Source organism: Ahaetulla prasina, chromosome 2 (genome assembly GCF_028640845.1).
Source record: "Ahaetulla prasina isolate Xishuangbanna chromosome 2, ASM2864084v1, whole genome shotgun sequence".
Lineage (NCBI taxonomy): Eukaryota > Metazoa > Chordata > Lepidosauria > Squamata > Colubridae > Ahaetulla > Ahaetulla prasina.
In genome coordinates this window covers 252,056,994-252,070,788 of record NC_080540.1, presented here as the reverse complement: position 1 = coordinate 252,070,788, position 13,795 = coordinate 252,056,994, and the positions used below count along the sequence as shown (strand labels likewise).

The 13,795-nt window shown below is 35.9% G+C and overlaps 1 protein-coding gene across 4 annotated transcripts in view; it reads right to left on the bottom strand.

Moving 5' to 3' along the window:
- MCC (MCC regulator of WNT signaling pathway) overlaps nucleotides 1-13,795 on the bottom strand; it is a 236,033-nt gene that overhangs the window by 24,974 nt on the left and 197,264 nt on the right. For all 4 annotated transcript variants that reach the window (XM_058166079.1, XM_058166080.1, XM_058166082.1 and 1 more), the window contains 3 exons: nucleotides 13,322-13,528; nucleotides 3,729-3,875; nucleotides 3,386-3,475 (listed from right to left, as the gene is read on the bottom strand). In XM_058166079.1, coding sequence (XP_058022062.1) covers nucleotides 3,386-3,475; nucleotides 3,729-3,875; nucleotides 13,322-13,528 — 444 coding nt within the window. The remainder of the gene's footprint in view (nucleotides 1-3,385; nucleotides 3,476-3,728; nucleotides 3,876-13,321; nucleotides 13,529-13,795) is intronic.

The window sequence follows — 13,795 nt, the reverse complement described above, 5'->3', positions numbered from 1 at the left end:
GCTTGCATTATGGGTTTTCCTTGGTTATTAGATTATGAAATTGAGAAAACATCCAAATATTTTCAGTTAATATATTATCAAGACAAATGGCTCAGCATTTGAAAAATCAGCTTTAGAGGATTCTTCTCTTAGGATATATATTGTACTGTCTCCCTTTCTACGACCCTATAATCCCTTAATTCTTTTAATTCGGGGTAGAGTTGAACTCTAACAATTGAGCAGTCAAGGTAGCTCAGATAAAAGGAAAACAAAATCCAGGGTCTACCTCAAAAGGGTTGAAGATGATCTTGATACCTTTCCTAAATGTGAAAGGAGTAGAAGGCTAGGACTATCTCCAAAGAAGGGAATTCCATAATACCACTCTGCAGACACATCTTTTTTCAGTCTCATTCAGAAATTTGGAAGAAAAAAAAAGCTTTACTAAAAGGCAGAGAGATGTTTAGCTTTTGCACATTCTGAAGCATTTCACAGAGTAATGTAAAAATTTTGATCTTAAGACATCCGCAATATAACTCTGAAATAAGACTTCAGAAATTTGTGTTGAATAAAAAAAGTTCAAAAATGAATGTGACTTATCATTGTGAATAATTGTTTTTCAAACCTTAAAAAGAATCTGAAAAAAATATATTTTCAGACAACTGGGTAGCTGCAGAAGAGAGTTCACTTTGCTTATTATTTAAGATAGTTAGGAAAATAACCTTAGTGAAATGATAATTTTTGAAGATTTTCTGAAAAACTGACCAAATTAATTGGGCAGTGGCACGTAGCACGTAGTGCCCACTCTAAACATCATTTTTAGTTTTATTCACCAGAATGCCACATTGCAGAGGCATGTTTAGGGAGAAAAACATAAATGGAGGCTTTATTTTGGTATTATGCTTGGCATAACGGCCAGAAAAAGAAAGGTAAACTGAATAGGTAGAAGATGTCATGGATCTGATTTCTTTTGGAAACATGGCAAACTGCACTTCACTGAAAAGAAAAAAAGAAAGGTAATAACCATTTTAACCACAATAGGAAATTGTTCCACTAAAACTTTATTAGCTGAACTACTGAAAGAAGCATCATGAACAATGCCAAACTATCTGAAAGCAAGACATATTTTAAACTGCAGAAAAACAGCAGAAAAACTAATTGCTACCAACCTGCCTTCCATTGAGGACCTGTATACTGCACAAATCAAGAAGAGGGCCGTGAAAATATTTACAGATCTCTCACACCCAGGACATAAACTGTTTCAACTCCTACCCTCAAAACGACGCTATAGAGCACTGCACACCAGAACAACTAGACACAAGAACAGTTTTTTCCCGAAGGCCATCACTCTGCTAAACAAATAATTCCCTCAACACTGTCAAACTATTTACTAAATCTGCACTACTATTAATCTTCTCATCGTTCCCATCACCAATCTCTTTCCACTTATGACTGTATGACTGTAACTTTGTTGCTGGCAATCCTTATGATTTATATTTATTTATTATTTATTTATTTTATTTGATTTTTATACCGCCCTTCTCCCGAAGGACTCAGGGCGGTGTACAGGCATAATAAAACCGACAATACAATATACAAGTTTAAAATACGATTTAAAAAACTTATTTTAAATTAGCCCAATAATTAAAATTTACCATACTAAGAAAACCCCGTTTAAAATTAATAAATTTAAACATTAAAATCCCAATTTAAGCCAGCCCTGCGCGGATAAAAAGATGAGTCTTGAGTTCGCGAAATGTCCAAGGTCGGGTATTTGGCGAAACCCGGGGGGAAGTTCGTCCCAGGGGGGGGGAGCCCCCACAGAGAAGGCCCTTCCCCTGGGGGCCGCCAGCCGACATTGTTTGGCGGACGGCACCCTGAGAAGTCCCTCTCTATGGGAGCGTACGGGTCGGTGGGAGGCGTGTGGTAACAGCAGGCGGTCCCGTAAGTACCCAGGTCCTAAGCCATGGAGCGATTTAAAGGTCATAACCAACACCTTAAAGTGCACCCGGAAGGCCACAGGCAGCCAGTGCAGTCTGCGCAGGAGCGGTGTTACATGGGAGCTACGTAGCTCCTCTATAACCCGCGCAGCTGCATTCTGACTAACTGAAGCCTCCGAGCGCACTTCAAGGGAGCCCCATGTAGAGAGCATTACAGTAATCCAAGCGAGAGTAGCGATGAGTGACTGCATAAGGCATCCCGATCAAGGAAGGCGCAACTGCCGAACCAGGCGAACCTGGTGGAAGGCCCTCCTGGAGACGGCCGTCAAATGGTCTTCAAACGACAGCCGATCATCCAGGAGGACACCATGATCGATGGTATCGAACGCCGCTGAGAGGTCTAATAGGACCAGGGCAGAGGAATATCCCTGTCCCTGGCCCTCCAGAGATCATCCACAGCGACTCCGTGCTTGGAGGGATTAAGCTTGGACTGAACGGGTCTAGATAGACATCTTCATCCAGGTGTTGGGGCAGCTGTCGCCACGGCATTCTACAACCTTCGCAACAAAGCGAAGGTTGGAGACTGGACGATAATTACCCAAAATAGCTGGGTCCAAAGAGGGCTTTAAGGAGGGTCTCACCACCGCCTCTTTCAAGGCGGCAGGAAAACCCCATCCAACAAAGAAGCGTTGATAATCCTCTGAGCCAGCCTCGTGTCACCGCCTGAGTGGCCAGTACCAGCCAGGAAGGACACGGGTCCAGTAAACATGTCGTGCCGTGAAGCCTCCCCAACAGCCTGTCCACGCCCTCGGAGCCACAGGGTCAAACTCATCCCAAATGTGCTCAACAAGACGTGCCTCCTCTCCTCGCTTGATCATCCCAAATTCGTCCAGACCGCCCTCAGCTGAGCGATTTTATCGATAGATAACCACTAAACTCCTCGGCTCGCCCCTGCAAAGGGTCACCCCGCACTTCCTGTTGTAGGAGAGAGCGGGCCACCCGAAACAGGGCGGCCGGGCGGTTATCTGCCGACGCAATGAGGGTGGAGGCGTAGGAGCGCCTCGCTCTCATTGCCACTAGGTAGGTCCTAGAATGATTGTGTACACTTTATATCTTTATCCTGAAGGATAAAAGAAATTTAGCTTTCATACTTCAGAGGAGCAGTACCAAGAACATGAACCCTTAAATTATAAAACTTAAAGCCCAGGGGAACTTGCTTGGTTTAAGATGAGAGCTGCTTTTATTTCTGTGACTTTCATACAATCTTGATCTCATGGCTGTCAACTAAGTTGCTAAATAATAAATAATAATAAGTCAATAAGTTGACTTTGTATATAGTATACAAATGGATGAAGACTATTGCCTGACATAGTGTAAGCCGCCCTGAGTCTTCGGAGAAGGGCGGGATATAAATGCAAATAAAATAAATAAATAAATAAATATGCATTTTGTGTGAATATTATACTTACTCCTATGCTGCTGATTTCTGATCCCAGAACAGGACGATCAGATGCTGAAGATTCTGACCTCGTCTTTGAAAGCTTCACTCTCTCCGCAATCTAGAAACAGTCATGGTAGGATACGGAACCAATCACAAAAATGAGTTTTTATAGTATCTTCTAAGATTCTCCTCATTTCATTCAGGTACTATGTTCAGAACTCAATCTTAAAATGGATATATAAACTAGAATGTGTCTTATGACCAAACAAGGCTGAAATTTCTTACAAAGTTATCTCTCCTGCTGGTTCAGGACCGTTAGAATAGTAGCGCAACAGAACATCAAAAGTAAGTAGTTATGTCCTAGGACTCACCTTAGCAATGGGGATGTCATTACTACTGCTGCTGGTGCTTAATTCTCCAGTACTAGGATTAATGGGACGGTTTGCAGAAGTGAGGCGACCTGGACTTGATGGGCCTGTTGCCTGAACACTCTGTAATCGAGTTTGTAGTTCTCTGACCTACAAAAATATAATTATGTAAGTCAATACTATTACTCTATTTTCTTTAACTTGTTTTGGAAATGTAAGAGAAACCCAGTTCTGCTTCAAGTTGGGATAATTGACAATAATAAACCTTTGATAGTTTTGATTCAAAAGCTTTCTCTTGATTCCTGATATCACAAAGGGATACTTATTTTGATACCATTTTACCTAACATAATCATATATTTAAAACATTTTCTATCTGTAGAGAAAGCATATATTGAAAATGTAATCAATGGATTTCTGGCAAGAAACATAAAAGGTGTATCCCATGGATAACTGTCTTACAGAACTTTTAGATAGAATTAATTTTTTTTTTAAACAGCTGACAAAAACAATAGGGACACATAGTTCCAAATCAATCAAAACATTGTGTCTGCCCATATTCCAAATTTCCAAAGAACCAATGAAATAACTGGAAGGATAAATTTATTTAAAATGACAATTCACTATGTTTTACTGATTTTCTCCATGTGTAAAGAAAAGTATATAAGAAATCTCAATTTTATGTGGTGCTTTAGTTTTCTCTCTAGGAAATCATAAATAAAATAAAAAGGTCAATTTTTCACTGGCAAAAGATAAATAATTCACATCAATGGAGAATCAGGAATAGTGAAAATTCAGTGATGAGAAAAAATGGACTGCAATCAACGAGTGGCAACAGAATGGACAAAAATATGCAAAAGGGTTAAGGAATTTCCAAGACGAACATGAATTTGAAATGAACTATAGATACAGATGATTCTCTAAAAAGCAATTCTTGAAAAGTTAAGTTTGTTCTGGAAAAGCCAGACCTAAATTAACAAAGCTTAATCAGCAAAGATTAAATAAAGTTTAATATATGATTTACTGTTAGGAGATACATTGTAGTTACTAATATCCAAAGTAATTGGTATCCTTTATGAGGTGTTGTCATCATCTTTCATGGAACATGATTTATGAATCTGGTAACAAGCCATTAATCTGTTGTGCTCTTTCCTAGTTCCTTTCACATAAGATAGATTTTAATCGTCGTGTTAACTAAGTTTGCAGAAAAGTTCCTGTTAAAATACTATTTCTGACTTCTGGCTAAAGAAATCAGGAATCCAACATTCGAGGTGGGAAAAGGGAAGATTAATAATGGTGTGGAAGAAACAAGCTTGCATCATGGGTTTTCCTTGGTTATTAGATTATGAAATTGAGAAAACATCCAAATATTTTCAGTTAATATATTATCAAGACAAATGGCTCAGCATTTGAAAAATCAGCTTTAGAGGATTCTTCTCTTAGGATATATATTGTACTGTCTCCCTTTCTACGACCCTATAATCCCTTAATTCTTTTAATTCGGGGTAGAGTTGAACTCTAACAATTGAGCAGTCAAGGTAGCTCAGATAAAAGGAAAACAAAATCCAGGGTCTACCTCAAAAGGGTTGAAGATGATCTTGATACCTTTCCTAAATGTGAAAGGAGTAGAAGGCTAGGACTATCTCCAAAGAAGGGAATTCCATAATACCACTCTGCAGACACATCTTTTTTCAGTCTCATTCAGAAATTTGGAAGAAAAAAAAAGCTTTACTAAAAGGCAGAGAGATGTTTAGCTTTTGCACATTCTGAAGCATTTCACAGAGTAATGTAAAATTTTGATCTTAAGACATCCGCAATATAACTCTGAAATAAGACTTCAGAAATTTGTGTTGAATAAAAAAAGTTCAAAAATGAATGTGACTTATCATTGTGAATAATTGTTTTTCAAACCTTAAAAAGAATCTGAAAAAAATATATTTTCAGACAACTGGGTAGCTGCAGAAGAGAGTTCACTTTGCTTATTATTTAAGATAGTTAGGAAAATAGCCTTAGTGAAATGATAATTTTTGAAGATTTTCTGAAAAACTGACCAAATTAATTGGGCAGTGGCACGTAGCACGTAGTGCCCACTCTAAACATCATTTTTAGTTTTATTCACCAGAATGCCACATTGCAGAGGCATGTTTAGGGAGAAAAACATAAATGGAGGCTTTATTTTGGTATTATAATATATAATATTTAATATATAATAATATTTAATATATAATATAATATATAATATAATATTTTGGTATTATAGTATAAGAGCATAACGGCCAGAAAAAGAAAGGTAAACTGAATAGGTAGAAGATGTCATGGATCTGATTTCTTTTGGAAACATGGCAAACTGCACTTCACTGAAAAGAAAAAAAGAAAGGTAATAACCATTTTAACCACAATAGGAAATTGTTCCACTAAAACTTTATTAGCTGAACTACTGAAAGAAGCATCATGAACAATGCCAAACTATCTGAAAGCAAGACATATTTTAAACTGCAGAAAAACAGCAGAAAAACTAATTGCTACCAACCTGCCTTCCATTGAGGACCTGTATACTGCACGAATCAAGAAGAGGGCCGTGAAAATATTTACAGATCCCTCACACCCAGGACATAAACTGTTTCAACTCCTACCCTCAAAACGACGCTATAGAGCACTGCACACCAGAACAACTAGACACAAGAACAGTTTTTTCCCGAAGGCCATCACTCTGCTAAACAAATAATTCCCTCAACACTGTCAAACTATTTACTAAATCTGCACTACTATTAATCTTCTCATCGTTCCCATCACCAATCTCTTTCCACTTATGACTGTATGACTGTAACTTTGTTGCTGGCAATCCTTATGATTTATATTGATAACATTTATGTTGTAAATATTGCACCTTGATAAATGTATCTTTTCTTTTATGTACACTGAGAGCATACGCACCAAGACAAATTCCTTGTGTGTCCAATCACACTTGGCCGATAAAAAATTCTATTCTATTCTATTCTAAAGCAGAAATGGTTTATCTTTATATTTCAACTGCATCAATGAAACCAGTGACAAAGGACTTTAAATTTTAATGTTATGAAATCAAACATAAATATGATGTCTATATTCTCCCAAACACTGAAAATACATAAAATGTCAATTGGAAGAGGGTGACATTGAAATCACTTCATTGTTAACTGAGTGGGCAAGATAATTTCTATTATTTATCCAATAGTATTGATATTTTGTCTGAAGTGATTTTCAGGAAATAAACTGTCTTTATCCTGGAAACCTTGCAGAAATATTTGTTTGCTGGCATACTTCATCAACATGTCATACTTGTCTAACTTATGGCTCCAAAATCAATATTATATAACTCCCCTGACTCAAAGTAATAACTAAATACTCTTACCATCAAATGTTAATAAGAAAAGGAGGCATACAACCTCCTATGGCCTGACACCATTTAGGGGTTTAAGGTACATGGTAAATAACCATGTGAAAACATAGAATATAATTTGATATGTATTGAAGAACAAGTGGTAGTTAACTTAATATAAAGAAAAAAATCTATTAGTCATGACAGCAATAATCAAAACGAAAGTTCAATTAATGTACAATTGCTAAATACTTCAGGATCATAAAGTCAAGTAACATAGAGATACATAACATATTAGCGAATTGCTGAACATTATTTCTAGTTTCCCAGATGAGGAAAGAACCGGCATATTAGGTTTACTTTCCTGATTGTTTATCATTTTTTCAAAAATAAAATAGATGATTTTATCTCCAATATGTTTACTAGTAACATAGATACAAATGATTTATACCTTTGATCTAAAACAGATGTTCAACATGTTTATTTATCCAAGTTTATTTTAAACTGGAGATATTGTGTATTTAGAAATATACATGCAGTACTGCAGATCAAAGCAAGGGCAAATCTGTTTAGAAACTGCTCACATATTTCCATGAGCTTATAAATAAATAGGAACCACATAGGTATATAACATCAGCCTGATTTTTTTTATTTAACCAAGATGTACATATTTTTAAAATTATACCATTAAAATATATGAATTTGAAAATATTTTGCATAGCATTGTATTGCATCAATATATAATGCAATATTACATATTAATATATGAATATAAATCAATTTGTAAACAGAATTACTAAGCAATATGCACATTTCAGTACAAATGTTTTTTACAGATAGCAAACAACTGCTTTTTTTATATGGTTACTCTGCAAAGAAGTAAAGCTACATTATGTGCACCATAAAAAAATTAAGTAATTACCTCATTTGCTAATGAACTTGAAGAGATACATGTCATTTCTTAGTTATTATACTCAAAAATAGAACAAACTGTTAACTGAATACATTAAACATCTAAATTAATTAACCCTCTAACAAGCCTCCCAAACCCAACTGAGAGCACTTTGTTTGATTACAGATATTGGACTAAAGCCCTATTGATTTCTTAAGCTTCAACTTCTTTTATGTACCCAATTTAATGTGTATAGAAGAAAAACTAAATTTAAGGAAGGGTTTCTTTCTCATCCCCTAGGGAAGTAATATAAAGTCCCGTTTGGTTAGAGTTGCATATATAAAATATTTAACAGGTCACAGAAAACATTAATTTGTATGGCAGCTATAGTCTGTATTACAAATGCAAATAAGCTCCCTGGTGCACACCATTACATCATGTGCCTGACATGGACATTTGTTACAGACAGATTCCTCCAGGGAGAAATAAACTTACTGTTAAGCAAATTAGCATTAGTTTAGAGTACAAGGATTCCCTAATTTTCAATATAAAAGGAGGAGGAAATGAAGAATAAAAATTCTGCAATTAGTAATCAGAAACCTATGTTTCAATTTTAGTGTTATAGACCAAAATTTACAGGTCAACAATAGCAAAAAAGAAAAAGAAAAAAAGAAAACCATATTACTTTTGCTTTTACACTAAGTGAGACTATTTCTTTCAGGGATGGAGATCAATAATTGCAGTGCAGGATCTATTCTGAACAAAATCACAGGGATCAAAATGTTTATATTTATATATATATTTAATTCCCATAAAATGTGATAAGGACCAAGGTTCAAAATAGATTTAGATTCATTCATGGAGTCTCTATCAAGAAGTACACTGGACCTTCCTATTCATGTTATTGAGTATCAGTTTGGGAGGAAAAGTTGTTTATTGTAGTCACTATAGGACGTACAATAACTTGATTAGACAGACCAGGGACAGAACCTTATAGACTACATTCTAGACAGAACCATGGATTACATTCAGATTTTGGCAGGCTCCATTAGGACCCGCTAGAAATACCTCTCCCTGGAATTTCTTTTTCTGATTCTCCTACCAATTCTTTCCCCAACTACTGAAATGTTCCTCAGCATTTGTTTGATAAGCTTTAAGGAAACGCCATCACACTAGGACTAGCATGATAGAAGGCTATCCTGGTGCAGGTTGTCCCATAGTCTTTTCACCAGGAAATGGCATTGCTCCACAGCCCACTAAACATTAGTACCAAAAGTTATGTATGGCAATGTATGTTTATACATAGACATGCACATACACATATATACAGAATCAGAGAAATAATTGCATAGCTCCTTTACTTGATACCTCTGATTCAAATAAGGTTAGATAAGTTAAGATAACTTTTATTGTCATTTTTTTTTATTATGAACACACTGGCCCACATTAAAAATGCAATTCTGTTGCCTGCTCTCAAGAGAAAGTGCATATCTACCCAAACACATACATAACACACATGCTATATACATACATATATACCTGCAACCCACACTATGTATGTATGTATGTATGTATGTATGTATGTATGTATATTAATCACTGTATATTTTGAATATGTAGCAGAAAGGGAACTTGAGAGTTCACAAGATATATGGAACAAAACTGTGACTGAATCTAGATGTTCTGCTTTGGATACCACGAAGCCTCCTCCCAGAAGGTAATAAGGAAAACAGGCTGTGAAGAGGATGTGTAGTGCCCAGACAATCCTGTAGACCAGGGGTAGTCAACCTTTTTATACTTACTACCCACTTTTGTATCTCTGTTAGTAATAAAATTTTCTAACCGCCCACCGGTTCCACAGTAATGGTGATTTATAAAGTAGGTCGGGGGTGGGGGCGCCGGCTATCAGCTCTGCTTGTCTGTTACAGCTGGGTGGTGTGGGGGGGAGATGCGCGAGCTATTCTGGGACGAGGCTCTTTCGTTTGCGGTCACACTATAGCGCCATTTAGTTTCACTTACATAACGTGAACTAAACTTATGTGCGGGCAATACAAATAGTATATTTTCAGAAATTTAAATTGTCACAGGGAATTTTATGAAAACCTAATGAAAATGTTTTTAAATAATGCTATGAAATTTTTTTAAAAAGTCAATTAAATTAAAAAAAAGGAAAATGCTTCAGTATCGGACAAAACCCCTACTGCCCACTATGAAAGCTGGAACGCCCACTAGTGGGCAGTAGGGACCAGGTTGACTACCACTACTGTAGACCCTGCTCAAGTATAGTTTATATGCTATATCCTGGATAGAAGGAAGTGAACTACCAATGATCTTTTCCGTCATCTTCACCACTCTCTGCACCACCTTCCTGTCTGAAGCAGTTATGCTTCTAAACCAGACAGTAAGGCAGTACGACAGGATGCTTTCAATCGTCCCTCTATAGACAGTGATTAGGACAGGGGAAGGAGGATGAACTTTTCTCATGCGAAGTAGAAAATGCAGACATTGCTGTGTCCGGTTCACCAGTGTCTCATTGTTGAGAGACCAAGCTAGGCTGCTTGTTAGCTGCACACCAAGAAACCTGATGCTGCTAACCACCTCCACAGGTGAATTATTAATATGTGGAAGTGTGTGACCTCTCTATATAAAGGAGAGGCTGGATGATTTAAAATTAAGTCATTTTATTTAAAAACATGTCATAGTTCAGAACTAAGGTTACTTTCTTTTTCATTTCAATCTGGTCATTTTTTCTATTGTTTTCTCTATTTACTGAACTCATGGTTAAAAAAATAACTGAATTTCATTCGTAAATAGAAGGAAGACAATTTACCCTATTAAGACCAGCTGTTGCACCTCAGGACAAAAAAAGCAGGACAAGTTTCTGGAAAATAAAGGAATCTGTAAAGTGGGGAGTGGGTTTAAATGCTGAATCTCAGAAAAAAATGGATACTTTCCAGTCTTGCAATTAAATCTGTTTCAACCGTTGCCACAAAACACTTTTTGATCGTTTCACATCTAGATAAAACCAAATAGTTTACCAAGCTTCCCTTTTCTGGATAAACCAAGTTCACATATTGTACTTCTTGTCAGCTGATATAAAAATCAGCACTAGGCTGAACCTGAACCGGATAATCTAAGTTCCTTGAATAGTAGAAGTACAGATCTGAATAGAATTCTTCTGTGTGATAAATAAAAAGCATTGCATTATCGTTGAACTTTTTTTATTTTTGTTAAAACTAAAAAAACCTACAATCCCATAATCTACTTTTCAATGATAAAATCCCTCACAAGGTAGATTGTAAGAAAATCAGAAGAGATAAAAATAAATTTTGCATTTTTTTTTACTTGAAAACAATATTTGACTGGTAGGGGCCGTGGTAGCTTAGACTGTAAGGAGCCTGTTATTAAAACACAGCAGCCTGCAATTACTGCAGGTTCAAGCCCGGTCCAAGGTTGACTCAGCCTTCCATCCTTTATAAGGTAGGTAAAATGAGGACCCAGATTGTTGGGGGGGCAATAAGTTGACTTTGTAAATATACAAATAGAATGAGACTATTGCCTTATACACTGTAAGCCGCCCTGAGTCTTCGGAGAAGGGCGGGATATAAATGTAAATTTTTTTTTAAAAAAAGATGAACTAATAGATGAGCAATATTTGAAAGCTGGTGAATGGAATAAAGTGACCAGGAAAAATTGAGGCCATCTGGTACTTTAAGTCTATTTTCTACAATTTAACATTCTGTAGCTATGCTAACAGATCTGGAAGATATGAAGGCAAGGGGAAATGTTTTTAAAAGCCTTCAATATCAGGTAGTAGAGAAAGCTGACAGCTATGGCATATACGCCCTTTTTCTAAAATGGGAACAAAGGAAAGCCCAGTTTCATATCATATCTTTAACTTGTTTGCAATTTAAAAAAAGATGCAAAGACTAACTTAAGTTTCTGCTTTTTTGTGTGATGGATTGATTGGGTCCCTTCAGCTCACAAAATTGCTGCTTTAGTACACTGACAAGAGAACAACTTTCAAACAATTGCATACTCCTGATCTATGCACTTTTAAAAGGTTTCTGCTCTACTGCTCTAATTATACTATACACTTGATTAGATATGCAATATGTTTCTGGGGCTGAAAGACACATTAAATTGTGCTGAGTAGAAGTTTTGATAGTGAGATTATTTGTATAGCAGAACAGCAAGATCCATAAAAAAATAACAAATGAGAGAATAAGAAAAGAATAAGAAATGCATTCAGAAATTACTATTTTTATTGCAAGTTCCTCAGATGAGAAGGAAAATTATAAAAGTATGCTGATTTTAATTCCCATATCCAATTTATGTGAAAAATGAAGTTTTGGTGAGAAGTAAATATACAGCTATATGTATTTGTATAAAAATGTTCAATGCACTCAATTTACACCACATATTAAACATCCTGCTTCCAAAAAGTCCCTGCCCCACATATGACTGAAGTACACTTTTCAAAATATCAATGAAGTCTGATTCAGCCCTACCCTAACACTAGGAAGACAGAATTAATCTTTTCCATTTTTATAAGTCTCTTCCATATAATCCTTTAGATACAATGGCGTAGTTGTAGAACACTAGTCAGCTATATCAGATTGCTATAACTTCAGCTGGCAGATTTTTTTTTAAATTTGTTGACTAGAACATTAAAGGCAGAACTGTTTGTTTAATTGGGGAAAGCACCAGTCTCCTAAAAGATGCTAGTGTTTTGTTATCTTCCATATTCTATTAAACTGGAAAACCCTAAGGCAAATCAGATGTTCTGTTTCAAGTCATCCTCTCTACAACTAACTCTGAACATCTTCGGAAAGCCAATATCTTTTTTCAAATTATAATGCATACCATTTACTTTGATACTCTTAATTGTTTTTATCTGGAATATTATGTGTGATTGTTGCTTTCCTGTTGTCTTCTTCATGTAGAGTGTTTTGGCTTCATTTATTTAAAAATGGAATTTCTGTTTAAAAGTTTCCCAGGCACCGGACTGCATATTCATTGTGTTTCTAGGAGACTCACAAGATTTTGCTAAATTCTGCATTTTTGGATTTGGGGAAGGAAGATAGAAAGTACCTTCCTTTATATTTCTTAGATCTGAGGTGAAAACCAATATGGAAGTGCTAAGAATTCTCCATTTGGACATATTGGAATTACTTTATGTAATTTTACTAGCAACACTAGGGAAAAGAAGAATCAGCCAAACTATTAACCCCCTCCAACTTATGACAGAGAAGATAAAGTGATAAAGAGAGAGACATGAAACAGCTCTTTATTGATGCAAGTTCATTTTTCTCACAAAATTAAGATGTCAATCAAGAAACCTCACCCTTCTGCGTAATCTGTCTCGTTCTTCACGGATAGCATTCATGGTGGCTTTAGTTCTGTTTAATTCTTCTTCCTTGCTGCACAGCATAGCTGTTAAGCTTTCATTCTCTTCCCTCAAACCTGCCAGTTCCTTCTCCCATCGGGATCTTTCTTCAGCCAAATTTGGGTACAAATCTCGGCCAAGCACACCTTCAATCTCCTCAACTGTCTGAAAAACATAATAAATTAAAATTTTAGAGGAGTGTATCATGAAGAATCTCTGAATATACACATTCGTATTAATTCATTGCCGTTTAGTATATAATTTTTACTTAAAAACAATCAATTTTGATCATTTATACTACAATTTTAGTCCTTTGTCAATAGATAAATTCAAACATAATGGGAAAAATATATTAAAAACATACTGTTGTTATTCCACATAGTTGCCCCAATTTATTTGGATCCATTTGAATTAGAATACAATTCATAGAAT